The 26,452-nt window shown below is 33.8% G+C and overlaps 5 protein-coding genes across 8 annotated transcripts; all 5 read right to left on the bottom strand.

Annotated features, from left to right (window-relative positions):
- Positions 1-1,311: 1,311 nt before the first annotated feature.
- Positions 1,312-5,844, bottom strand: LOC120342533 (dynein light chain Tctex-type 5-A-like). 3 transcript variants are annotated; one of them, XM_039411405.2, is made up of 8 exons: positions 5,601-5,840; positions 5,252-5,362; positions 4,885-4,919; positions 4,433-4,543; positions 3,937-4,071; positions 2,626-2,674; positions 2,139-2,265; positions 1,312-2,078 (listed from the first exon to the last, which is right to left on the bottom strand). In XM_039411405.2, the coding sequence occupies exons 1-8, from the start codon at positions 5,686-5,688 to the stop codon at positions 1,913-1,915; spliced, it is 822 nt and encodes a 273-aa protein (XP_039267339.2). In that variant the 5' UTR covers positions 5,689-5,840; the 3' UTR covers positions 1,312-1,912. The 3 variants fall into 3 exon arrangements, with proteins under 3 accessions (XP_039267339.2, XP_039267340.2, XP_039267341.2); XM_039411406.2 differs by having other exon boundaries at positions 5,597-5,707; XM_039411407.2 differs by lacking the exon at positions 3,937-4,071 and having other exon boundaries at positions 5,601-5,844.
- A 5,268-nt stretch (positions 5,845-11,112) lies between these two features.
- Positions 11,113-15,076, bottom strand: LOC120342555 (uncharacterized). The gene is made up of 4 exons (XM_039411436.2): positions 14,917-15,076; positions 12,894-13,045; positions 12,295-12,432; positions 11,113-12,155 (listed from the first exon to the last, which is right to left on the bottom strand). Exons 1-4 carry the CDS (start codon positions 14,981-14,983, stop codon positions 12,060-12,062), a joined length of 453 nt encoding a protein of 150 aa, XP_039267370.2. The 5' UTR covers positions 14,984-15,076; the 3' UTR covers positions 11,113-12,059.
- A 1,807-nt stretch (positions 15,077-16,883) lies between these two features.
- On the bottom strand, positions 16,884-18,754 carry LOC120342559 (uncharacterized). 2 transcript variants are annotated; one of them, XM_039411439.2, is made up of 4 exons: positions 18,283-18,754; positions 17,773-17,924; positions 17,393-17,518; positions 16,884-17,111 (listed from the first exon to the last, which is right to left on the bottom strand). In XM_039411439.2, exons 1-4 carry the CDS (start codon positions 18,341-18,343, stop codon positions 17,034-17,036), a joined length of 417 nt encoding a protein of 138 aa, XP_039267373.2. In that variant the 5' UTR covers positions 18,344-18,754; the 3' UTR covers positions 16,884-17,033. The 2 variants fall into 2 exon arrangements, with proteins under 2 accessions (XP_039267373.2, XP_039267374.2); XM_039411440.2 differs by having other exon boundaries at positions 17,773-17,921; positions 18,283-18,442.
- A 1,212-nt stretch (positions 18,755-19,966) lies between these two features.
- On the bottom strand, positions 19,967-21,331 carry LOC120342553 (uncharacterized). The gene is made up of 4 exons (XM_039411434.2): positions 21,174-21,331; positions 20,806-20,984; positions 20,444-20,581; positions 19,967-20,220 (listed from the first exon to the last, which is right to left on the bottom strand). The coding sequence occupies exons 1-4, from the start codon at positions 21,232-21,234 to the stop codon at positions 20,122-20,124; spliced, it is 477 nt and encodes a 158-aa protein (XP_039267368.2). The 5' UTR covers positions 21,235-21,331; the 3' UTR covers positions 19,967-20,121.
- Positions 21,332-23,803: 2,472 nt separating this feature from the next.
- LOC120342552 (uncharacterized) lies at positions 23,804-25,923 on the bottom strand. Its single transcript, XM_039411433.2, has 4 exons — positions 25,790-25,923; positions 24,925-25,091; positions 24,557-24,694; positions 23,804-24,407 (listed from the first exon to the last, which is right to left on the bottom strand). The coding sequence occupies exons 1-4, from the start codon at positions 25,851-25,853 to the stop codon at positions 24,297-24,299; spliced, it is 480 nt and encodes a 159-aa protein (XP_039267367.2). The 5' UTR covers positions 25,854-25,923; the 3' UTR covers positions 23,804-24,296.
- Between the last annotated feature and the right edge of the window lie 529 nt (positions 25,924-26,452).

The following is a 26,452-nucleotide window of genomic DNA, read 5'->3' as shown; positions in this document are numbered from 1 at the left end:
GATATATCGCCAAAGCATAATGCGATCAGCTTCTTTTCTGTATTTTTAATCAGATAGTTTGATAATACGTTAACGATGAACCTTACCTTGATTTGACCTTGAGTATAGTCACGGGCATATACCACGGATGTATTTCCAGTTCAGTGGCATATACGGGTATTATATACAGTATACGCTTTGGTCACGGGTCATCCAATACAGTACCAATTATGACATCACACAGATGTTACGAGCCCGCGGTTTTCTTCGCCCTTCACCGACTAAGACCCAAGGTTAGATCAGTTCGTTGTTTCAGGCTGCGCTTTGCATTTAGCAGCCCATTTCTAGTTTAGGGGTGGAGTTTAAATTTCTGCATTCGCCTTGCTGTCAGTGAACGTATATTTCCATCTTAATATTGATACATAGGCCGTTAACTTGGTCTAGCGACAATCAAACATGTTTGTCCTACATCTGTAAGAAATTCTAAATACACAGCACTGCAGCAAGCAGCATCTACTAGGGCTATACATCAATGACGGACGCTTATATAATATCCTGTATCGGAGCCTATCAAGTATCAAATTAAATGCACGGAATTGTTCATATTGGAATAATTGTTTCACATTGTAAGTCGGTGGCAAGCGTATTAGGCAGACAAATGAATTTGGGAATGCGTCCAGCCAGTATGTTCCCCAGCTTTTCTCTTTAGGGGGGGTGTTTCAAAATTTAGGGGGTGGTAAATAATTTGCTATTAGAGATAAAACTAGGCTATTTGTATTCTTAAAAAAAATGGTATGTATTTAAGAAACGATGTACATGGGGGCCCCCAAGTTGATTGACGGCCAGCCCAAATCCACAGCAGAATGAAATTGTAGGGCCAGAAAAGGGGAGCAAGGAAAAGTGCGGGACGACACGGCTGGGGTTCAGGGCGCGCTTAAGCGGGGGGAGGGTTGGAAATCACTGCGTCCAGCTACTTAATCTACAAGCCGGCCATGGCTATCTCAGTTGGAACTTATTTGTCGCCGTCACAGCTTCCCAGGGTCACTTGCATTGGATCTAGACTAGATGATGGTTTATTCACAATGCCAATCCACAATGTGTTGCAGTTACCCCACGACAAAATCAGTCCCTTCTGCTGTTAGTTAGAAAATAAGATATTTTTATCATATCATACTGCTGCAAAATGGATACCGCGCAACTCGAGTTGACATCTGTAACCAAACGAGCGTAATTTGATCAGTGCGCAGTCTCGGCGCGCACGGGTCTTATATTAGAGAAACAGCCCTAGCATCCTATACAATAAATATATTTACATACGTTTAGCTATCTGATTTCAACTATATTTAAAGTCTTTTCAAACCATGTTTTCAGTCCAGGTTGATATTTGTCATATTAATTTACTTCCGTTGTGTAGACAAATTATATTACAGAAAATGATATTCAAATGTTAACAAACAAAAGTGTAAAATATATTTAGATGAATATGGTTTAATTAGAGTATACAATGAGAAATATTATAAAATATGTCCTTTGAAGTTAATCTCATTTTCAAATTATACGTTAATTGCAAAATTGAAGGTACTAACTAATATATTCGGCAACAAGTTTTTTTATAATTCATTATAATTAAAAACTGAGCAAAGTAAATATGATAATTTAAAGACCCAATGTGGTCGATAAAAGTTTCTAATCAATTTTTTTTATTCATGTTCTAGTTTTTGACATGTAGTAGGATCAGAATTATACCAACTGCATGTATGTTTTGAAGTTCTACTAAGGGATTAACTTCTGGTGCAGAAAGCATTTTCCGTTGAAAGAGTGACCTAACCAGCGGACAGACAGTGTACACTATTGACGGCCCATTAACAGGCTAATTTCATCTTGGGATAAATAGCTACTATCTTTTCCTGATATAGTGTGCAACATACCAAGGTCATTCGTAATAAATTGCATGAACCAATACAGTTACAAAACAATGTCTGCCTTCTTTCTTCACACAAAAGGAATTATCAACGTTAGTATCCCAAAGACATCTACTGGCTACCCGTATCCCTTGAAATTTTAACTGTCCTATCATGACGTTGACAACGTATTTATACCTGAAAAAATAAAAGATATGAATATAATGACTGCACAATATGATAAAATACACTTTATACCTTGGAAAATCAAGTTGTTTCAACTCATCTTTAACTTCATCAGCCATTTTCAATGTCAATTTTGATCTTCGCTTGTGCTTTGCTAATTCGTACGCCGCAAGTTCTTTCATTTCATTCGGTGGCGTACCTACAGGGATAATACATTTTACACAAGTTGTTGTTTTGGTTGGTGTATCTGCATGACATAGACAAATTGCCCAAACTAAAGAAGTTTCTCAAACCTATAAAAACGACATCTTTTCAGTATATACCGAATTTCACCTCTTTTAACATGATAAATATGAGACCTTTCAAGGACGGGGGGCGCTTAATCCAACCGCGGTTTAATTATTTTCACCGCTAAATATCAGTGCAAACACGATCAAATTTTACAACCAATATATATTCACTGTAATATTAGGCAGTAAAACTTATAATTTTGTTGACGAATGAGCATCTGTAAAACTGGCACAGGGTGAGTAGATGAAATTTTTATTTTTAGGCTTACCGTCATCTGTTAAAACATCATCATCCCAATAGAGCAAATCGTCGATAACCTGAAGGAAATGAATGCAGTATTTTATTGATTGCCAACAAATGGTGCTTATAAATTTTACTGCGTTCGTTGTGTAGAATAGATATAACGACAAATTTGACAATGTGATTTGGAACTTTTTTAATAACAAGTTATCTATATTTTCTTATCGGATTTTTCTGACTTGAAATTATATTTTTAAATATGTAAGAATACGATAACTTGGTAGCTTATGTATAAGGAAAAAAATTCAATTTTAAAATAAGACCTCCCTTTGAAGACCTATTCAATAACGCGATTTTTTTTACCTAGTCGATAGCAAGAAATCCCTCCTACAAGTATATAATAATCAATGTTTAGCAGTTATTTTGAATAAAAACGTGTTATTTATTAGTAAATGGATATCGGCTCTCATATTTTGTATGTGTTAAAATCTCGTAATTCTCTACTTTGTAATTTTGTTTTTGATAAATGAAAACATAAAACATCCCCCGAAAAAAGCCCTAGTGTTATTTTTCGAAAGAAAATTGAAATAAGACCTAGTCTTATTTTCGGGGATACACAGTAATTTATATAGTTTCGTTAGTTTATAGAAGACGTTGTCTTCATGGTAGTACAACCATGCTTCCGTGAGCGCGAGAATAGATTTAAAAAAGTTCCTTCTATATGGATGGAATATAAAAAGTATGTGCCAATATATAACTTAATTTCCAATATCTTCGTTGCGGATTTACCCCTGTCTGCTAGATTTACCTATATGCAACGGAGTTAGTAATATATACTCACGTTGGAAATCGGCATTACTCTCAAGTTCGGATATATTTTGAAATTTGATCTTTATTTACAACCGCCGCTCAACGTTCAAATTGAGAAAAATAATTTTTTAATGATGCTTCTGTTTGCCAAACATACACAACAAAAGACCGACTTTCAAATATATTTGCACCTTGTTTTAGGTATGTTATTGACAGAGTACACACAATATCAAAGTCCTATGGGCGTGTAAATTGTCGCCTTGAAAGTGGCGCTTTATTTATTTATAGAACCTTTTGGTTTTGTCTCTCTTTCTAGGAAGTTAGTTCCAAACAAAAAAGTTTGGACAAACGAAATATGGGTCTCAATTATTCGGCGCTCCGGAAGTATTCGTACCAAGATGACGCACAACCTGAACAACCTTAACCTGGTACACAAATTATGTTCATGTTGTGCGCCATCTTGGTATGGATACTTTGGGAGCACCAATTATTCAATTCAATTATTCAACCCCTATAGTCAGGCGCGTACCTTCTCTACAACTTTTCGAGCGACATGTGGTTGAAACTTTTTATCAGGCTGCATTTTATATGTATTTTCATAACCGATTACGGGATCTCTGTAACTTGTCATCGGCAATCCACTGAATGTAGAAAATCCAAAAACCTGCAGAAATTTTTCTTGGTTACAATATCTCTGTTTATAATTAGTACACAAAACGCAAAAAACATCAAATGTTATCCGATGATTTTCGCAAATACCGATCAGTTAGTAACTTTAAAAGTTTCAATTTTATAGAAGTTTGTAATTCCCAGAGATCAACGAGTGAGATGAATACAGATGTAAGATGTTTTGCAGATAAATATCGGATTAACTCTTCTACAGAGTTGCCGTAGATATCATTTATAATCTCTGAAAGAAGTTTCCCTGTTTCAGTGTCCAGTTGGATTTTGATTTGACCTCTACCATCAAAAACACATATTACGAGAGAATATTTGGATCCGGATTTTATATACTCTATCGGTACCTGTGAAAATCTCGGCAACTGTAGCATCTTCCTTTGGTCGTCTGTTATGTCAATTGAAACTCTTCGTAGTGCATCTGGTCCAGCCATAAGCGAATGCCTACGATTGCGAGTCTATAATATTGTTTAGAAATAATATTGTCTACGAGATACTCACAAGGATAGGTATAATGGACCATCTGATCCCCATGTGAAAATTCAATGTAATTGATGAATTTACATCTAAATGGTAATTTTAAGGATGACCAGGTCTTTAAAACGCTTTTTATAAATGACTAACGAAGCAAGAATGCATGATCTAGATACACTCATTCAAATGTATGTTTTATCTTAAATGGTGCTTAATGAATTATTCCTTCTTTATTCCTAAATTTCATAGTTTTAGTATTGATCTTGCATATAATATCATTAGCGAGTTTATTTTTGTCAACCTTTAATTCTGAATCAAATCTCACCTTGCTCTTGTCGCTGCCAAAACTTGGAAGCAAACCTGGCAAAAATGAAAAAATTTTACAAAATGCTCACAGGCACATATTTATATATAATTCATTTTAATATTTTTCTCATATTTTACAATATTTTTGTAGTTATTTTGATGTGCAACAATAACAGCATAAAACATACTTCGATCAGCGCATTTATTTAGCTATATCTATTTTTTTGCAAATATTCCTCAATACAAATGATGCTTATGCATAGATATCAAATGATAAAAGAATTATGGAATGATATGGTACTTGTATACCTCTTTTGCTTTGAACTACACGATTTTTGTCATTTGTCTAACCCCTTATCAGTTATGCTGTTCGGCCAAATCATTACCTAGCGTATCTCCATTTTTGCCTGCAGCACTGTGTCTTCTCTTGTTGTATACTAGTTGTGGTGCTTCTTCACTCCTTGATGTGTTTGTTGTTTCGATACTAACTTCCATTACTGTAAAAAAGAACGAAGTAATAAATATGAAATAAAATATACTGTCGGAGAGGATGATCATCCTCGACGCGACTTACAATCCCATAAAACTCATTCAATGTCATGCAGACTTGACTTTATTGGATGAATTATCAACATATGCTATTCACCACGAATTTATTGAATTTCATATAGATTTCTCTGTTTGCAATAAGCAAGTTTGTAAACGTATGTATTATGTATGTAAACATCTACCTACTTGGAGGTTCAAAACTAGTCTTCGCTACCAAACTCCTGTTTCTTCTGTTATAGATTAATCCAGGTGGGAAGTCATTTTCTTTAGACATTATGCAAATTACGATCTTTATTGCTTTTGAAGCATATAAATACAATTCAAAAAGTTAATCATCACAGCAGAACGTGCTCAAAACGACTGAATTCTAATTTCTAAGGTTAAGCTCTCGCATTCAATATTCCACATTTCAGCCTATTTGCAACTGCCATTATTACAATATTGAGTAATGTATATTTGTTTAGATTTTTAGAAGCTTAGAAACGTGCGAACATGATATTTCAATAGTTATTAAGTTATTGCAATTGCTGGTTATCCCTTCTCAATTTGAAAACGGGTGGATGCATGACGCATGTCATGATGCTAATTATCTCGCACTTCAAATTGGAGATGAAGATGAGACCTCCATAAACATTATGGAAATGTCTATATTTTCCTAGCATATCACGGCGAATGTTGTGACGACTGGGTACTACCCAAGCTTGATTGATCTTCGAACATTTTCATTGGACATGAAGTGGACCTATACATCGTTTAGTTATCGTGTTGTTGTTGTTTTTAGTATTTCCTATTTTAATGTTGTTGTAAAAAATAGCTTTACAACCTCGGTGAGTTGCCGAATAGTTTTATTCAGTGGTTCCCAACATTTCTACCCTGGCGGACCGGTAAAACTAAATTAAATGTACTCGCGGACCGGCAAAAATTGAAATGACCGGAACAGAAAAGGATAACATATATTTGCGTGATATAATGCAATGTCGGGCACTTAATATGCTTCTAGACAAAAAAGGCACACTTAAAAACATTTCACACGATGAAAAACTATCAAATAATGTGCACATGTACATGCCAAATCATGTATAAAGACAATTAACCCTAGTGAGAATTTTGCTGCTGTTTCGTTTCCAATATATGATTGCAAACGAGGCCTCAAAGAAGTTTCTGCAACACGTAGCTCTGCAGCGGTGTGCAGCCGATTTCTCTTCTTTGTTTTACTTTAAAGCCAATGATGAGAATATTTTTTGCATAACGCATAAGTAACTGGTTAAAAATGCGGACAACATTTTGATTGCTCGATTGCTTAGTGATGTGTATTCGTTATCAAGATATAGATATCCCAAATTGTCACGATGGTTCTTTTTTAAATCTGTACTGTAAAGTTGAATCACAATTTTAATCAATCTTTTTCTTTTTCATCGGGTTCATCATATTAATCCATCAGCAGTTGATCGACGCCTCAAACGAAATTAATTTTCATTACAATGACAAAGTCGTCGGTAACTTTGCACCAGGCTCAAAATCCTACTGTGTCTGCTCGAAATGCTGAAAAAAGATCTCAGCGGCCCATGCGTTTTGCGCGTTTCGGGACCATTTGATGGAGCGCATTTGTGATGAATCGGGGACGAAAAGCCTCAAAGTTCAATTACACGGCGCCAAGATGTTGCGAAAGACGTCGCAATATGACGTCGGAAGAGAAATTGGGTAATATACCGACGCAACCTCATCTTCGGTAAAGCGATTGAAACGACATAAAAACAATAAAACAATGAAATTTCTCGCGGACCGGCGGTTGGGAACCACTGGTTTTATTTATCGTATTTTATTACCTATATAAAGTAATTAAATTTTAAGACTATTTGAAGTGACACACAAATACCTTAATAAGCATATAGCTGAAATTACAACCGGCTTAGTAGAGTATTGTACTGCATTGAGAAAAGTTAGAAGACCCGAAAACAATACCATTTTACATTGTATTTTACAGCAGTCTGAGCCTCGACAAACCTTAATAAAATTAAGGGTATGTGTATTCTACCTCACTGAGTCTATATCACTTAAGATTACTGCCCTCTTTTTTGTTTGTTCTGTATTTATGACAGAAATTTTCAACTGTAACGCGATATCTCTTTTACGTTATATATGGAAAATTCGTTGAAAATTAGAACCATACACGATAAATGGATCAGCATGAGTTTACTGACATTAAATGAAGAAATATATAACAGTGAAACGTAGATTGAAGCAGACAATCCCACACTCGGCGCCATGGCTGTTCCATTTAAAACTTTCCTTAGCGATTTTACAAAGAAAATTGTTAACAAGCAGGGGATTATTACTATTAGCTCGTAATTTGGAGGCATAATCTTCCCTTTGTGATGGAAGGGATTTTACAATTCAATGTTTGGCCTCATGCCAAGAATATTGTACGTTCACCTCGTTTGAAAATCTAGTTCCCGGGACCTGTTCCTTTTATTTTTGAAAATTGAGGAAACACTAGCCTCAGTTGAAAAAGCTTTTTCGAATTTTAAATATCATGTATTCATATCATTTATTATGCATTAGATATTTGAAATTGCCGATTTACGTGACATGACAAACTAACAAAAAATTCTACTACATATGCACCTTACTGTGTATATAATTTAACATACTATGGGAAATGAAACAAAACGTGTAATTGCCTATAAGTACAAACGTTTCATATTGTAACTACTAGCTAGTAAATACAATCTTACTATGTAAACGTGACTACTATCTTAGTGATAATATTACACGGAACAATCTGGCGAACACGTCGAAACAACGCCCGTTCATCAAATATGTTTTCATCGACTTGTTTTACCAATATGTAGGGTTTTATGATATATATTTGTATTCTGGTTGTGATGGCATACAGAATTGCTATCTGAAATAAATATTACTTGGTAAATGTGAATGAGTTAAAAAGAGTAGAATCATAATTTGTTCGGAAGGCATATTACCTATTCATACCCCAAATGAGGTACAATATTCTTAAGTTCATTCCGCAGTATTAGCGCGTTGGGTGAATATTAAAATGTATGTCAAACTATATTTTCGAACGACATATATAAACGACATTTTAGATCTCATCGTTTCTACTTTTCCGAAACAAATTTGATGTAAATTTGGATTATCTTAAAAAATTATCGGCCTTAAATATTTACCTCAATTTCGCATTTATAAATCGTCATCAATTTTCTTGAAAAGTGCTTGAGCAAAACCAATACATAAAGTGCTGGGTATAAAATGCCCGAATGATGATTATATAGCACATAAACGAAATCTTAAATGAGATAGCCATGAAAATGACAGTATCGATGAACGCCAATTGCCTGCATTGTTCATGTAACTTACATGAAACAAAGTACTATGTAGACTTAGAGCAACATGTCATGGCTATAGGAATGAAAATTGTATTCTTTTATCACAAGGTTATTTAAATACAAAATTGCTGTCACAAGTGAGAGTAATGGAATAATGAATAGGTACATAAATATCTCTCTGAGTAACTAAAACTATGTAAAAATAATTTGCATTTACATAAAAACTTTTGTACATACAAAGCGCAAAAGGCACTCTTTAACTTTGTCTCCAGAGCTCAATCTACACCCATTCGCATTGGTGTAAAAATTCTATAATGTAAATGAATACAATGTTGAAATTTTATTTCAAACATTGAAAAATATATGAACATCAATTTCTTCTTCATTACGAAATTCACAGTAATGCGGAAAGTCCAGAGCTACCTAAAACCAAATAGATTAATTTATCTATCAAAATATTTGTCATCGGCTATAGACAATTTACGCCTTTCTGATTGGTATATTACTGAAATTAATAGATATGATCAATTTCAAATTTTAGGTTAAATATAACAAAGTTCTACTGCAGACTTGTGTAAATATTGAATTTCTCTTGTACATCGGTGTTACGAACACTTAAAACTGTAACATTGATGGGAACAAAATGACTTTAATAGTACGCAAATATGTTTATGCCCATCAAACATTCCCAACAATTCTTTTAGCTAATGTTATCTGTTCAGTATAGCAGGCGAACACGTCCTGGACAATGACTTGACCCGAAACAAATTTTCAAGCTCACACTATATAATTATTTTATTCGACGAAGATTTCAATACGGTTCGCTTCTTCAGGGGTCAAGACTTTAAACTAGAGAAGTACGACTTTTTATCGCAATGGGCTAAAACTTAAAATTAAGTTAGCACTGAAGGTCAAATCCTCGAACAACTTAGCTATCGTTACTAGCAAATTGTGTCGCAAAATAGCGTCGCTTGATGTGGAACTCATTTACTACTGCTATAGTGCAGGGGTGGCCAACACGTCGATCGCGTCTGGTGTTGAGTGAACCATAGCTCAAAAATACACCAGTTCCATGCAACGCATGTTGTGTGTTTTCAAACACGAATATTACAGTACTGTTCATGCGCAAAATACGATATATGCATATTGTATCTGAGCCTATAATAGCCTATTATTACGTAACAAATGCAAGTTTAGACTCTGCCAAGGTTAGAATAAACTTGCCGAATATTGTGTGTCTTGACTGGCAAACGATCCAACAATAACTTGTCTCGCGCCTACAGCAGCGTAATAAATTTTTTTTTCTCAATGGTGGCAGTGGCATCAGAATGCCTGATTTTTTCAATTTCAAGCGAGTGAAAACTCGGACTTGGAAGAAATTGTAAATTGGAAAGTTTGAGCAGTCACATATAGCATTTACGGTTTTTGCAAAATTTATTTTCCGCTGTTTAGATAATACATAGATACTTGGCAATGTTTTCTGAGGAATTTTCAACACTTGCGACTAAAAATTAGGCAGGTGATAAATCTGAATTGTATGATTTGAATAAATCTCAAATAAATGATGCGACATTTATTCCGGGTACAAATACATATTCAAATTAACAAATTCAATAAAACATACAAAATACAAATTTTTGTGGCGATTTCAGTAAAATGCGCCCAAAGTTTCGTTGGCAGCAAGACTTATTTGTATGCATGTGTGGCTTGTGTGCAGTTATCTGCATATTCAGTATTCATTTGTTTTTGTGTACGACCTTATTACCGATCAGTCGATCGCGAACTATTTTGACGATTTTAGTCGATCGCGGTCGAAAGCAGGCTGGCCACCCCTGCTACAGTACCTTTACAAAACAGACAAACTGCATTTTGATTACGTTGATTACACTCAGTGATGAACTCCATAATATATTCAACCTTGCTTTTCTTGTTGATAGACGTTTTAACTTTACGATCCCTTTTTTATTCTGAATAAGGCGCCAATAGAGTAATAATCAACTTAATGGACACTCGGCAAACGACATTTCATCACTTTGTGACCTGATTAATACACGAACAAGATTACCGACTGTGTTCTTACAATTAAGAAAGTATTCCAAAATATTCGGAAATGGAGTTTCTTACGCGCTGCGTAAATGGGATCCATTGGCCATACTATGTGTTGTAGGCATCTGTTTCAAACCTTGAATCAAGTCTACAATTGAATCAAAACTACACCTCATACATGGAATTTGATTAAATTATTAAAATAACCCAATCAATTATTCTGTGATACAAATCGAGCGACACTCATACAAATACTGAAATTCAAAAGTTTGTCCGCTAATTCGAACTCAAAATTGAACACAACAAAGGAAGAGTGCAATCCCAGTATAATAACTCTGATTTCACTCAATTTCAAACATCGAACAACATATAGTTATGCCAGAATCCAAAGATCAATATCGTTAGGTATATACATTCACAACTCTGTTTATAATTATATAACAAATAAATCTCTGCTCTTCACCATCCTGCAGAACGGTGTAATGACTGAAATATAGCCGACATGAGTTATATCACCTTGCTACAATTGCTATGCGACCGATTTCACAACTATTTACCGAATATTGTAATTTGTAGGAAGGTGACTTTTACGACTTTGCCTTTACCGTGACGAATCTCAAGAGAAACGTGGTGTTCTTATTACATGCTCTTATTTGTGTAACTGTGCTCATTTCTAAAAGTGTCAAAGTACACCAGAAAATCAGTGTTATTTCACTTCTCAGGAAAGCGCCAAATGGGCTATAATAGTCAATCTTCCACATTTTCAAATGTCGTAAATCAGAAGTTATTTATTCGATTTGACGGTACTCATAAAATACCGTTTACAAAAATTGTAAATACGACAATTATACGACCAGACTCATATATCATATTTTAATGACTTTTTAATATTCCAATGGAAATAAAACTAGTTAAAACAATCTTAAACGGTGCTCAGCAGTTTCTGTCTGTTAATGACCAAAATTAAACGTTTCACATAAGATACCTAACCGCGTAAGCCAACGAAGTAGTTATATCATTAGGATAAAACAAATAAAAAATATTGTTTGCTAAATGGCACAACGAGCCTTCATATTAATATCTCCAAATTATCGTGAGCCAATAAATGTTATATATGTTATATAAAAGACATATTATATTGGGTTCATTGCTGATTGGTATTTTTTAGAATGCATCCATTGGTTCGGTGTAATTGTAACGGTGTTGATATAATTTATATTCAGAAACGTTGATGCTGGCAGAGGGAATTACACAATTACGGAACGACAAAAAACTCTGGCATTCCAGGTATCTTGATGTTCTGATCAGTGTTGCATGTGTCTGTATAGCAGCAGAAGTGGCAAACTCTTTGCTGAAAACAATTACATGTTGAAAATTTACAGCACTTGCTGTCTTCAGTTACGTGGTATTAATTGGTTTATACGTGAGTTATCACATAAACAAATCCTATCCGAATATAAATAAATATGACTTCGTTTAATATTACTTACTCTATTTTCAGCGGCCAAACCAGAGTAACATTGTTGCATGTTAGGTTGTCTCAGATTTTGACAAGCGCTTTTCTGCATACATTGCTTATATATTCTGTATGTATCTCCTGAAATTTCAACTTTAGTCATGCAGGCGCTCTAAATAAAATGACATTTTCAACATCAGCAGATATTAATGATGAATGAGAGCTACCAAGCAAAAAAACGCTTTCGACTGGGTGTTGTTGTTTCAACTGAATATAAGGCTGTATAATTATTTCCATCAGTATGCTGGATTGAAGGTTATGTCTCGCCTTGAATTATTCGTCATCCCCTTTTATTTCATCGCCAAAAAATTTAAGAAAATCGGCACTTTACCACTTTTATTATATCATATTTCTTTTATGCGATAAATGAATAATATGAATATAATCAGGTATTACTAAATCATTTCAAACCTGGACGACCATCCACTAATAATCTAATGAATGCTATCCACGAGGTAAAATCGCAGTGATATTTTATTGTTGGACAAATCACTTTACGCATTGGATACAAACCCAGCTTTTTGATGATCGTGTGGACAAATATTGATTCCGTCATAATATTTTTGTTAATACCTTGTTATACATGCAAAACTCCCATTCATCAGGTTGATTATTTGTATCTTCAGAATCACGACTTCCCTTCCAACATGTTAATCCTTTAAATCCCGGAGGCGGTGTAACTTCATAAGGAGTTATTTGAGATTGGGTTGTAGTTTCAGAGGCATCTTCGTTAAGATTCAAAAAATTGTAATGGAAAACTCGTTAATGTTTTGAACCATTGACATTTTTATCAGACTGTTCCTGCTCTTTTGACTAACTTAGGGTGGTCCAAACCCTGCATGCGGGCCTCATGCGTCCCAAGGACACATTCTGAGCGGCCCGCAGAACAATTTTAGCGTACGCTAAACCATTGGCAGATATTTGTATTTATTGGTAGAAGGTTTTATTAACTATTTCAACTCTGGTTGAAATCTTAAGATTTAAACCGTTTACTTAATCCCGATGTCAGGAATGATATTTGGTAAAATAACGTAATTTCAAGGTTGTATCTATAAACGTCAAGGCGATGTGAATGACGTCCTGTGGTCGGTACGATAACGTGTCTAGAGGTCGTTACCGCAGGGGCGCAGCTATGATTTATTTATCAGGGGGTTAACGATGAAATTAAAACAGTGTGCCAAAGGTGCAATGCGCGACGCCGTAAGGCAAATAATGAACTAAATATTGGGTGTCGTTAACAGCGAAAAGCTGTTGAAAAAATTTCAGAGTTGCGAATGAAACAGTACTTCCTAAGAAATTGATTCTTATGTCGCCAGATTTAGAAATAAAACGATACAAATAGTAAAAATTAATTTTGAGAATATGATTTACGACTCGTGAATATTGTATATGCAGTGGCGTTTATAAGCTTTTACATGCACAAAAACAAGATCACGTGTAGCATCGAATAAATGTGTATTAAATGTAATACTCTTACTAATTAATCTTAAAAAGTCTATTTTTCTTCCGATGCGCCGTGATTTGTTATAATTAAAGGGATCGTGCCGAGAGTTTGAAAAGAAGCATGTGACACTCTCTACTTTTTGATCAACCAATTATTAATTAATATGAGGGGTTATCATCAGTCAAGGAAAAATATCTTTCTGTGGTATATTTTCAAAATACATTTTTTCGATGCTGCCATTAATGCGTTTTAATTACTTTATTTGTCACCTAAATTTGAATTTAGTTTTAAACCTTGTACCATCGCTTGTCAATAATCAGCATGAACGATGGGTATGCGTACATATTTCAATTAATAAGGAGATATACCTCATCATCAACGCCAACAATAAAAAAGGATTATATATCGTAAAGACGAAATCCTGGCGATGTTCATCTTCTTAGTGTGACAACGCACAGTTGATATCGTTATGAATAAAAATCCGTAATGCACTGACCGTAAACCGCTTTTTAGTAGAAGGTGGAAATTTTGCATTAAAAAAAATTTATACGGGAGAGTTACGACACCCGTAACCGCCCATTGGCTGCGACCCTGGTAAATGGAAAGGAAGTGGGGATGGGGACAAAGAGAATAAATTGTCCATTGCAGGACCCGACCGATAATAAGCTGATTAGAACGGTACTCTCGTTCTTTGATATATTTAAAGTACCTAAACTTGCAGTATTTTGATTACATATTTTAGACTGCGTCCCGCAAGGCTTCCTAAAATCTCGCAACCTTGGACCACTCTGGACTAACTTATCGAGAGTGAAATTTATTTGTTGATTATATTAGACAGCGTCATCTTGTGACCGGTAAGCATGGTATTGATGCGATCACGGCTCACTTTCAGCTTCAGTAGCAATTTTAATGGCAACAAAACAAAAAAGTATCATCTGTGTGCAGAGATAATCAATTCGATTTTCCACTGGTTATACAATAAAATGGAACAAAAAGATTACTTTATAATACCGAACGTAGCGCTATATTACCACCATGGTGCTCAAGTTAGGTATTCAATATCTTTCCCACAGCAACGATAGTGCTCACATTACAGCATTTATACATATATTCAATTTTGTTGCCGTGTTCATATAATTGTAAATTGCTTACCTTGTGCATCAGACAAACCAAGTGAACCAGACAAAGCAAGCAATGATATTGCAAGAAATATCTTCATTATTGAGCAGTCAAACTGTACCTAGCACCTCAAAACGTTTTATTTCAACGAGCCCCAATCCTGATAGTTTTAGCAGATTTAATCATAACAGTTTACAAAATAAAAACGTGGCAGTTCAGTTTGATAGAGTATTTTTAAACACTTAACTAACAGGCTTGTAATGCCTAAAGGTATATTTCGGTCATAACATGATCTGCTTATGGTGTACATATCGGGAATTATATGTAAGAGTGGTTTTTATTAGTTTTTTTTTTATCAACATTGGATGTAAGAATAAACGTCTTTTTATTAGATTGGCCATTACTGAACATGATATCTATAAAGCTAGTGATTATATTTTCGATTAGGGGTATTGTTACTCTTCGAGTTGATACCAATGTTTATTTATAGATCCATGATAACTTGCGCTTAATCTAGCACGCAGAAAATAAACAGCCTACATAATCCGGTCGATCGGGTTTACATGAACGAACTCGTAATACAGACGGTAATATAGCCTACCAGTAATTATGAATGGAGATTTCTCTATCAAAATAACAAGAGAGCAATGCTCAAATATATAACTACGAAGACTATAAACTAAGTGGCATGGGTGATATCTAATCGTGTACAGTAAACTACCAGTACCGTAGCTGCATGCATAGCCTCCCCGACTACGCATGACCACCAGATATCAACGAACGCAAGCACGATACTTTTACAATAAGCGCAATTTTTCATTTTGATATCGTCATGGCATACAAACAAGAAAATCACATAAAGCCAACAAAAAAATATTAAAAGCAATAGCCTACTAGCGACAACAACAATTTTTAACTACTGAACAATGAACATTCCAAAGCAATAGGTTCAGTAAAAAGCTTGTTTCATGACAATAACAAGAAAATGTCACAAAGAACAACAAGAACAAGATAGAACACGAGAGCAATGCTCGAATATATGGACACGAAAGCTAAATCGAATTTTTATCTTCACAATTCCGCAAAAAATATATCCTGAACGTTGAAAATGTGAAAGTTGGAACTGTGGAACAGGTACGGTAACTTACCAGTGCGTGTATCGGAATACCGATACCCGGACTGCCCTAGCTTTTCCAAGTCGTGTGACGATGATGGTTCATGCTCTCAGGCTTCAACTTGAATGAAATACCAAATGATCCGAGTCCCAACTGTATTATCAGATATTTTACAGAACCGGTACTGTAGTCTTTTGCACCCCAAAAAAACTTCCTACTTTCGCTAATCATCTTCTTGTTTATCTTGCTAAACGGTTTGTATGACATGATTTAACCTTGGAAGCAGTTGAACTTTGACCGTACTAAGTTTGATTTTTATAATTTGTCAACAGATATTGTAAATGACCAATGAAAAATATGAGCAACTTCACTTCTTGCTTGTGAGCGGACATCACGTTGTTAATTTGATTAATGTTTTATCACAATTGTTGCCAACAGCAGATTCCAGATCGCGTAATCCAGGTCTAAAGCAGGGCGGTCCTAGGCCGTCGATCAAGAATCATCTAATCCAGGATCTGACACCAAATTAAGGTAGTATGTGCATTCTACTCTTGGGCAATTGTGATTTGACACGTGTCTCTACTCTTTTAGTGTTTATAATAGCGATTTCATTGTCTATTAATATTTGTATATATTTGTTAAAAATATTTTATGCAATGGAGAGGTTTTCCTATATTTAACATAACGATAGAAACACTGTATATCCGCAGAAACTAACAATTACATAGAATCCATCGCAAACCATAACTGTAACTATATTTGTATTTCTTTATTGTCGTTTTTCACATGAAAAGATCCACATTCCGATTCTAAAATTATATTATGCGACTATACTTCACTAATTCATAATTGACAGCTGCTGACACAAAACAAACATTCCATAAATAGATGCATCTTTCTTAACTTTTATTTTCACTAAACTTGATAGGCTACAATTTTTCTTCTCACAAAATACATGGATATGGAAATAAGCATTCAATTTTAGTTCACATTCTTTAACTATTATTTTGCAGTTGCGCATCGAGAATTCATTATTCAAAAAATACCATCTTCTTCAAGTAGTGTGTCACTGTTACAGTCATTTCCGTAGCAGCAGTGATGACAGACGCGATTCTGAAAAATATAATGTTCATGTTAATGAGTAAAAATGAAGAAAAAATTACGTATTTCATTTTATCCTTTTCAGTAGATAGCATTTGAATATAGCTTGAAAATTAAAATAGCGCTGTCAGGGAAAGAATTTGCTTTATTTAAACTTTTGGAATTTTTGAGCATGAGAGCTGCGCACTATAATGCCCTCAATATCTAGTTGTAGCATTTTAGAACTACATTTTGCTTAATAACTCATTCGTAAACGTGCTTTGTCAAAAAATTTCAAGGACGTAAAAACTCACTGTAACTCCTTCTTCACATTGTTTCTGATTGATGATCCGGTTCATGTTACACGCAAAGCGTGTCTTGCATTCTTTATAGACCACAGGATCGCTTCTAGGGTGGAATTCAACTTTTGTCTGACATATCTATTGCACAGAACATGTTTTGTTAGCATATTTTTCGGAAAATTAACGTATTTATTAGTACTGTTATTGCAATTTCCCTTGTGCCATTCGACTTAATTAGTACGTTAAAAATTTAATTAGGTCAGATTTTTATAAATTAAAATTATTAAATTTCATAATAATTTTCATATGATAAAAAAAATATGCTGAAAAATTTGAAAGTGAGCAATATCGATGTCAAAGTTTCAGAATTTTTTATGTTCCGTTGGGCTTACCTCACCGACTGGGCAGGCCTGTCGCACGTTTTTATAGTTTCTCCAATCAGTATAGCAGACAATCTGATTTTCCTCAAGTACTTCTGGTATTGCGGGAAATGTTACATTTTGGGGATCGGAATCTGGAACTTCTTCTTCGTCTCCTTCTTCTTCTTAACTCAATTACATACCATGAAGTAATGACTTAGCTTTACAACCAAGCTTTTACTAAAACCATCGCAGGATGGGTTAACGTAACAACTGTTATGTTAAGGCGCTCACCAATTACAAGCATTGATTTGGAATGTTCAAATCTTTAATCGTACCAAACTTGACCTGGCAATCGGGTACAAGGTTGTATATTTCACAATAAATAAATTTAAATTCAAAAATTTCTTCCATGAATATCGATTTAAAATTTAATAGTCTGAAAAGTATCTTTTTTGTCACATGTATGGCAAAAGGCAATTGGACTTATGAAATTAGATATGCCATATACTCTAGTTGCTTTAGAAGCAACTATTTCCTCACCTTGAGCAAAAGCTCTGTTACTTGCAAGAGCTAACAGTAGAACAAAAATGTAGTATTTCATGGTTGTAGTTGTTTGCGTTGATTGCCACAGCTTTACAGTTGTAACAAAAACTTAATACAAAAAGAAATAAATTCGCATTATAAATGTACATTTAGACATCACACTGAATAGCATACTACTAAGAGGCATTGTATTTGCAAACAAAGGAGACTTCTGAACATAGTCGAACAAATCACAAATGCCAAATATTACTAGTAATTTAAATATAAATACATCCAATCCAATAACAGCAAGCGGTGCGTTATTTCATAGGTTTTCTCATATCCTAACTGGATCGCTAACCGACGAGGCAGTGAATTGAATTCATACCAATTTTCTTCCATATAAGCCTAATGCGGTAAATAAAAATGGAGACCTATTCTTTCCGGCAAATCTATCTCAACAGATAAAAGTAAAATTGAACATATCAACAATTGTAATTTGGTATAAGATTGACACCTCCTACAACTATTCTTTCAAAACTGATATCTTATTGAGTGTCAGTATAAGTACGTAGCACAATCGTTTTACTAGTGAAACCGGTTTTGCTGTTTTTGCGAGGTAATCCGGTAAAATGCTATATTTTGTTCAGACTCCGTTTGTATCAAATATGGTTTGGTATTTAGACTCCCGTTTTATACCAAAATCATTACTGGCACGGCAATAACAAATTCAACTTGAAAACTTCTTAAATATCCCTTCAGGGTGGGTCGTTCTGAACGTTTTACATCTCAACCATCGCATGGCGAATACGTGTTTTGTTTTCGTACGTTAGATTAAAATCTATATTACTAGTTTTACGTCACGGACACTAGGCGTACATTGTACTTCAAAAAATGAATTATATCTTATACAGTTTATACCATATAATTCCTAGTATTGTTTTTGATTCATTATTTACGAGGGATGGACGTTAGCTGCTATATTTATTTATAGACAAAGAAACGGTTATGATAAAATACCACTTTAAAGTCCGGTCATGTTTGATGAAATCTTTCGTGGGTTCTTAATCTTTTTTCATCAGAACGATTAAACTAATATGTGATTACAATATTAACAAATATGTGAGTCATGAAAAATCTAATGACAATTACAACAATACAACGAAAAGCAAATGAATCGAACATTATACTGGACTTTTGACGCACGTAGTTACGATTATTCACTGGCGTGTAACGAAGCTTTTCAAATCTGATACTCACACCGTTTTGAAAAGTATATCCTCGTTCTCATTGCAGATAATTTTGTTCCGGGCAACTAGATTTTTCACCTTGAGTATTTGTCTAATACAAATTAGGTTACCTCCTCTACAATAGCGACATCTCTACCATCTTTTTGTCGACTCGCATTTGTTCTTTCCTCAACTTTCTATGGCTAAATTCCTCAATCTTGAACCGCTCCCAGAAGTTTGGTTTGTACAAGCGTTCTCCCAGCGTATTTCGCGTTTACAAACAAATATATGTTTTTGATATTTTATTATTTTGTCACTTACGAAGTTGATTTATCTTTGGATGAAATATTCCAATTGACTATATGCGTTCCTATTACTTTCCCTCTCACATAACCTTCTTTTTAAATCTCTTTCCAAACAAATTGTTGTCTCCGAATCCCGAAAGAAAAAATACAAAAATAGAATTCCAGGAATCAACCTAATTTATTTCCATTCAAAATGTGATATCACAATAATAAAAATATCGCTCAGCATTTATTTTACAATTAATACGATTTTTTTCTGATGTCCTTGTAAAAGTTTTATAATCAGATTCTTAACATGTGTATATGAGTATGCACTACTTGAACTATTGCTTCGGTATCTTGGTTTTTGCATTGAAATCAATAGGGATAAGATCGTTGACATTGCATAAGTTTCCATCGCAGCACCAATGACAAACTCGATGCTAAAAAATAAAAATATATTCAGTGTTTAAATATTTTATTTCTCAAAATTTGTTTAATTGCTTCAGTTTATGTGAGAACGAGAAGTCTGGAGACATAACAATGAAGAAGTGTAGCTGGAATACTAGTAGAAACACTAGTAATAATGCGATAAAAAAAAGGTTGAAAAGATGAATATAAATGCATCTCACAAATACACTTATTATAATGCGAAAATTTTCTTACTTCCATATTAGCTGCGTACGGTTCTTTGCATTGTTGTGGATTGTTTGCAATATTTCGTTCACAAGCTTCAGGTTCCTTGCAAGTTTTGAAAATACTGTAACCGGTTGGTCGGATTTCAAGTTTGACTTGGCATCTTGACTAAATAAAATTAAAAATAAAATAGAAATGTAATTATATAGAATTGCCACTTACACCGTTTATATGTGGAAGGAAGGACCTTTCCACGGAATAGCTTACCCAATGACTTGCACTTGGAAATTACTAATTAATTGGAAATTAATTTATGTGAAATGAGAAAGCTATGTATACCAACCCAGGTTTTGTAAGGAAATTTAATTTTATTGACTTAGTAAAAGCATTACCTTCCCCCAAGAACATGCAACTTCTTTTTCAAATTTGTGATCTATGTCATTGATTCCGTCATATTCATTTATCCCCCAGTAACATCGATTAGATTCTGAAGTGATTGGCGATGAAACTTTGAATCCTGCTCCCGTTGCACCACCGATTCCACCAATTCCGCCCCCTACTTCCGTCCCATCTGCAACAAAAGTTTAATGTAAAATGCTGAACATTTTGTTGTGTCTAAGAGGAAATAAATTTGATTGTATTTATCGTGACATTCAACCTATGAATTAATAGAACAATATGAAAAATCATAACAGAATCTTTTCCTCTTAATTTTGAGTTTTATTAGAAGGTAGCATAACTTGTTTTATTAAAACCTTACCTTGTCCATAGACTGCACAATAATTAAGAACTATTGTGAGAAGGATTTGCACACCTTTCATGGCGTATCCGTATCTGATTTACAGAATCTATACTAAATAAAAAGAAATAAAACCTCATAAAATGGTATAAATTCTATATTTGTTTTTCAAAATTTGAAAGCTATTTCTGTAAATGTTCCATCATATTCATGTAATCATCCCATAATCATCTTGATTTTACAGTAATACTATAGGAAATTATTCTACAACATAGGGCTGCATTGAAAATAGCTGTTCTATTTGCAACATTTTAGCTTTTCTTTCTTTCCTTACTAAAGAATTTACGCACCACAAATAATTAGGTATCAAATTCCGTGAACAACTCTTTGACTTTCCGCAACTGAAAATCTGACTCACCAATATGAGTAAAAAAATGTAGATGTTATTTTTTTGATACCATCAAAACGAAATGTTACAAAATTTTTGTTTATATATACGAGATCAAACGTCTTTGGGTTGGGACGAAAATTCGGCATTCCAACTTGAATATTTCAGTAAAGCTATTAGATGCAATGTCGAAAATGTATATTGGATTATTATTTATCTAAACATGCTGATTTTGTGGTATTGATTTAAAATGTTATATACAATACCAAACAATGATATCGATTTACTATTATGAACGAGTAAAATATATCTCATTTTTAAAATTGAAACATTCACTTTATTACTGATAATATGAACAACTACATTTCAATTTGCCTCTGGCAACATAAACTTGATCAAGATAAGAAGTTATTCGAGTGCATATTACCACGGCTTATGCTTAATATTGAAAAAAATTGTACAATTATGGCTGTGTTTCATGGTATCTCAATTTCAAAAACATGTCTATTTATTGGTTATTTCGTTTTCAGTAAAGTATGAGCATTTGATAAAGAAAATTGGTTCTCTTATACTACGCAATCAATTTGCATGGAAATTCTAAAATAGACTGAATTGAATATTTGTATTTTTTTCTAAAAAAATTTTACTTTGTAGGAATAACTATGAGAATATTGAAATCTATCAAAAACCTGTTTTAGCGTTTTGTTGTAACTTTCTATTGAGGTATCAATTTGGACGATCATTTGTTGAACAAAAAATGAGTACTTATACTAAAATTGTACTTTTTCCATTGGAAGTTGCCCGTTTATCTTTTTATTTTGCGTTAACTAGACTCATTCCTACTCACTAGGCTAAGTGGCGGGAATTGGGATTGAAGATCATTCTGCGGCGCTAACATATAACAAGCGAACCCGAACTTTTGCTAAAATAGTAATAAAAGACAGGTTGAAATGTGGGACTCCATGTTCAACTTTACCTTCAATTGATCTCAAAATTATCGGTGTTTTAGAAGTCACGTAAAAAATAAGAAATTCAAGGGCTTCATTCAGTATTGCCTATATTAAAGGAAGTTAAATCAGAATGAAAACAAATGAAATATATGAGAAATGAATTTTGGTTGCCGTACATTTGAATCCAGGTACATTTAAAACCACGACAATTGCACCTGCATACTTTTGCACCTATGGAATTTTGTTTTGTTTTGCGGATATTTGAACTCATACTAACCTTAACCCATGGGTTTTAGCACCCGCAGATAAATTAAACCCGCGGATATACACATGAGTTCAAATGTACGTGGGTTCAAATGTACGGTCACCATGAAAAATTAGTTACCACTAGTGCTTTTATTGCTCGTAGTGTACGGGTAGGATCGGACCGGTTATAAATGGCTAATCTGTGTCATAATTTGGAATTATGGCTGAATTAAATGTATTTTGGGGGGTCAATAGTATTTCATAGTGGTCTGCATGTGAACAAAACCAATTTCAAAACTCAAAATGTTTGAGTTTAAATTATCCATGCTTGATCCGAGTGTTCTTAATTACGTTGACGTCATCATATTTTTTTATGTATAATTTTTATTTAGCAACAAGGTCAATTTTATCTGTATAAGTATTTCAAAGCTTAAAAATGAACAAAGAATCTGTTGTTAGTTGAAAACGAAGTATTTTGAACGCACGAGCAACGTTCTCCGGCTCATAATAAACAAACAAAGATACCAGACAGCACTCGATCAAATGCTCTTCGATAAAACGAATATCACTTCACTTACTAATCCCACTTTTGTTTTATTTTGAAGGTGACGTAAAACTCGTCCAAAGGAAAACTCTTTTTCTCGCATATCAATCACGTGTTGACCACAGCGTTAAAAGTGAGAAACTTTTTCTCGAATATTTTTGAAATTTCTCTCTTCTTACCGGCATATGGGCGGACGCATTTACGCTACGTAATTTGGGCGCGTTTTAGTGGAAAGCGACAAAAATAAGCTTTTTAGGGACACATTAATGATGTCTTTGGCATTTTTGGTTGGTGAAATATTAAAAAAATTATAGAGGGGTGTCAAAATGACCCAGGGACACCCGAGATCATTAAGTTGATTAATCTATTGTAAAGTACTATTCAAAAAGATTCCATTGATATGAAATTACATAAAAATAGTTAAATGATTTGGCGGGTAACAACAGTAATTTTTATTTCAAATTTCCCAAATTTATTTTCTCATATTCTTAAACTGTGAAAGAACAAATTTGTAAGCAGGCTCGATTCTAAGAGCGACATGCTCTGAAAGTTCTATTAATATATACCAACAAATATTTCCACTTCTATTATGTTTAATATAAAGCATCATTACCCGAAGAACGGAAATACAGTTAATTTTAATATATTGTGGCTGTTTGTGTCGTGAGTGAACAGCTTGACAGTTTAATTGTTGCCACAAAGGTTGATAAATGATATGGCAAAATATGACAAAAACTATTGAATCTTTGAATCGATTTATGTTATTTCGGACATCAAAATATAAAACTTGACAAATAGTATAAATCGAAATATTCAGGACATTGAGCATTCATTAAACAGTTTATTGAAAATTGATTGAAATTAATAGCATCATATACATCCTGAATGTTTTACTAAACAAGGAAACTAATTTTAAGATTTAAACAAAGGATTTATGATGTAAGGTCTTCAACAAAAGTCAATAAAAGAAAATTCAAAAATCGGTATCGGGTGGATAGAATACATATAATTCAGATTTAAAGACCATCGGTTTCGTCCATTTGAGGTAATGCTCCTGGTAACAATACGTCGATTTCCTCTCCATCATTGCAAAAATCTCCTTGACAGCAAAAATAGCAGAGTTGCTCCTGTTTATGAAAATAAATAATATTTCAGAAATTCCATTGTGTATGATACATAACTGTTATACAAATACAAGGGGAACGGCATAGAAATTGGAAATAACAAATGAGAGGATGAGAGAACGTTTAAAAGTGTGGATAAAGGACGTGCTTACTTCTTTCTCTTTTGCTTCTTCTGAGTAGCACACTTGATTGTTATTTGCCTGATTGTTCTTACAAACTTCTGGCTCTTTACATTGACGAAAAATTTTGTAACTTTCTGGTCCAATTTCTACTTTTGTTTGGCATGTTTTCTAAAATGTAGCAATTTGTTAAAAATCTTATTGCAAATTTCAAAAAGAACGAATAAAAAAGTCATCAAATTCATAATTCAATTTAAAATCACTACAAACTCGACAAATACATTCCTGATCATTGTATTAATAATGATTTTGTTGTTTCTTTATTATTTTAAATCTTTTTCAACAAATTTCGGAACACTAGAAATTAGGATCTGTAATAAATTCTAATGAAAAAGTTTTACCTCGTGCGGCAAACAGACTTCACTCGTTTGATTGTTCAATGTAATATGAGTTCCATTAAAAAATGTTCTACCGATATAACATTCTGGATCTTTAGTGGGTGTTGGAAGAACTGTTGCTGGTATATCGTCAAATAAATCACTGAAATCATCGAAGCCATCGTTAAAACCTGGATATTTGAAATATGATTTTAATAAAAGCAGCCTTTACTCAGAATCCAAAATAACATGGAGTTACGTATGGACGTCATGCTTGTAAAAAGAGTCAATCACCAGTGTAAAATTAGTGCCGATTCGTGACAAAATGAGTACAAAATTCTACATATATTATAATGAACTGTAATATTCTGAACTGAGAAATACTTTGGATAAAATAAATTTCGGAGCTTGTCTCTCCAAGTAAAGTTTCCAGCCAATTGTCAGTAAACTTCCATCCGTTTGCTGCAGTGTACCTATTTCACTCAAAAATTTATGCCCAAAGCGTTTCACCAAGAACCTCAGTTATGTGGAATACACGTCATAGCTTTTCGGATCGTATTAACCTAAGCTTTCCGGTATTTGGTATTTAATAATTCGTATTTTTATGCTATAATATTTATTATAGTATTCGTAACTTTGCTTGGAGATGAGGCTTTTTCATTTCTGACTGGGTACGCGCGATCACGCTTTAAGCAATTCTATTTAAAACAATCATAGTTAACATCCTTTGACTACCACACATGAAGGTATTCAGATACGTAAACATGTTTGTTACATGCTTTATTAAGATGTCGTTTAGTGATGGTGATCACCTATGTCACATGTACCCTATTAATTAACAGCTTGAAAGAATCATCAGTTATAATGAGTATACAAATAAACAACTTACCTTGAAGAACAACTTTCTCAATGCAAATCGCTAAACACGCAGTAAAAAGTAGTTTGACGTACATTGTGTTTCTTCTTCTGGCTGAACAAGTTATATCTGACAATATTGTTTCCTATATATAACTTGAAAAGAAATTTCAAAACAGATATTATGCTGAATACACAAAAAAATAGCGTCAAACCTGCGAACGGGTAATTAGAGAAAACGAAAGTAAATAGCGTAACAAGACGAGGAAAAATATACAATACATATCCGTGATGAGTATGTTTCGTTAAGCGTGCAAACGCACAAAATTTCAAGATAATATTCATATTGAGTAGTATTTATAAAACTAAGCTTACTAGTTTTTATATATTTAAAGTAAATTATTCTTAGATTACTTTGAAATCGCGTCATATTTTGATCAATATTTCTCACAGTTTTCGTGTTAGTATTCAGGCTAAATTGAAACCAGTGAGTCATGCTCAGACGTACTAATACATGTCTGTTTAATAAACTTTGGTTTTTCTAATCTTTACAATAATGATAGATTAATTACGCATTGAGATGACGTGCAAGTCGACATTTACGAAAGTGTTACATTGTGGTATATGTTTGTTTGATAATTTCTTCTATTAATTTCAGTTTGTCAATTTATGAGAAGAATATATTGCTCATGCTGAT

This window comes from Styela clava, chromosome 3 (genome assembly GCF_964204865.1).
Source record: "Styela clava chromosome 3, kaStyClav1.hap1.2, whole genome shotgun sequence".
Lineage (NCBI taxonomy): Eukaryota > Metazoa > Chordata > Ascidiacea > Stolidobranchia > Styelidae > Styela > Styela clava.
Note: the sequence above shows the minus strand (reverse complement) of the source record. Positions and strands in the feature narration are given on the sequence as shown.

Excerpts from the sequence above, each read along its gene's own strand:
- LOC120342533 (XM_039411405.2), bottom strand. The coding sequence starts at position 5,688 with ATGTCTAAAGAAAATGACTTCCCACCTGGATTAATCTATAACAGAAGA. Across the intron at positions 2,266-2,625 it reads TGATGTTTTAACAGATGACG|GTACGCCACCGAATGAAATG; the intron begins GTAAGCCTAAAA and ends TTATCCCTGTAG. Across the intron at positions 2,079-2,138 it reads AAACAACTTGATTTTCCAAG|GTATAAATACGTTGTCAACG; the intron begins GTATAAAGTGTA and ends TTATTTTTTCAG.
- LOC120342555 (XM_039411436.2), bottom strand. The coding sequence starts at position 14,983 with ATGAAGATATTTCTTGCAATATCATTGCTTGCTTTGTCTGGTTCACTT. Across the intron at positions 13,046-14,916 it reads TGGTTTGTCTGATGCACAAG|ATGCCTCTGAAACTACAACC; the intron begins GTAAGCAATTTA and ends ATCTTAACGAAG. Across the intron at positions 12,433-12,893 it reads AGTTTTGCATGTATAACAAG|AGCGCCTGCATGACTAAAGT; the intron begins GTATTAACAAAA and ends CATTTTATTTAG.
- LOC120342559 (XM_039411439.2), bottom strand. The coding sequence starts at position 18,343 with ATGAAATACTACATTTTTGTTCTACTGTTAGCTCTTGCAAGTAACAGA. Across the intron at positions 17,925-18,282 it reads TAACAGAGCTTTTGCTCAAG|AAGAAGAAGGAGACGAAGAA; the intron begins GTGAGGAAATAG and ends AATTGAGTTAAG. Across the intron at positions 17,112-17,392 it reads AATGTGAAGAAGGAGTTACA|AATCGCGTCTGTCATCACTG; the intron begins GTGAGTTTTTAC and ends TATATTTTTCAG.
- LOC120342553 (XM_039411434.2), bottom strand. The coding sequence starts at position 21,234 with ATGAAAGGTGTGCAAATCCTTCTCACAATAGTTCTTAATTATTGTGCA. Across the intron at positions 20,985-21,173 it reads TTGTGCAGTCTATGGACAAG|ATGGGACGGAAGTAGGGGGC; the intron begins GTAAGGTTTTAA and ends CTTTTGTTGCAG. Across the intron at positions 20,221-20,443 it reads CGTACGCAGCTAATATGGAA|CATCGAGTTTGTCATTGGTG; the intron begins GTAAGAAAATTT and ends TTTATTTTTTAG.
- LOC120342552 (XM_039411433.2), bottom strand. The coding sequence starts at position 25,853 with ATGTACGTCAAACTACTTTTTACTGCGTGTTTAGCGATTTGCATTGAG. Across the intron at positions 25,092-25,789 it reads TGAGAAAGTTGTTCTTCAAG|GTTTTAACGATGGCTTCGAT; the intron begins GTAAGTTGTTTA and ends TCAAATATCCAG. Across the intron at positions 24,695-24,924 it reads AAGTCTGTTTGCCGCACGAG|AAAACATGCCAAACAAAAGT; the intron begins GTAAAACTTTTT and ends GCTACATTTTAG.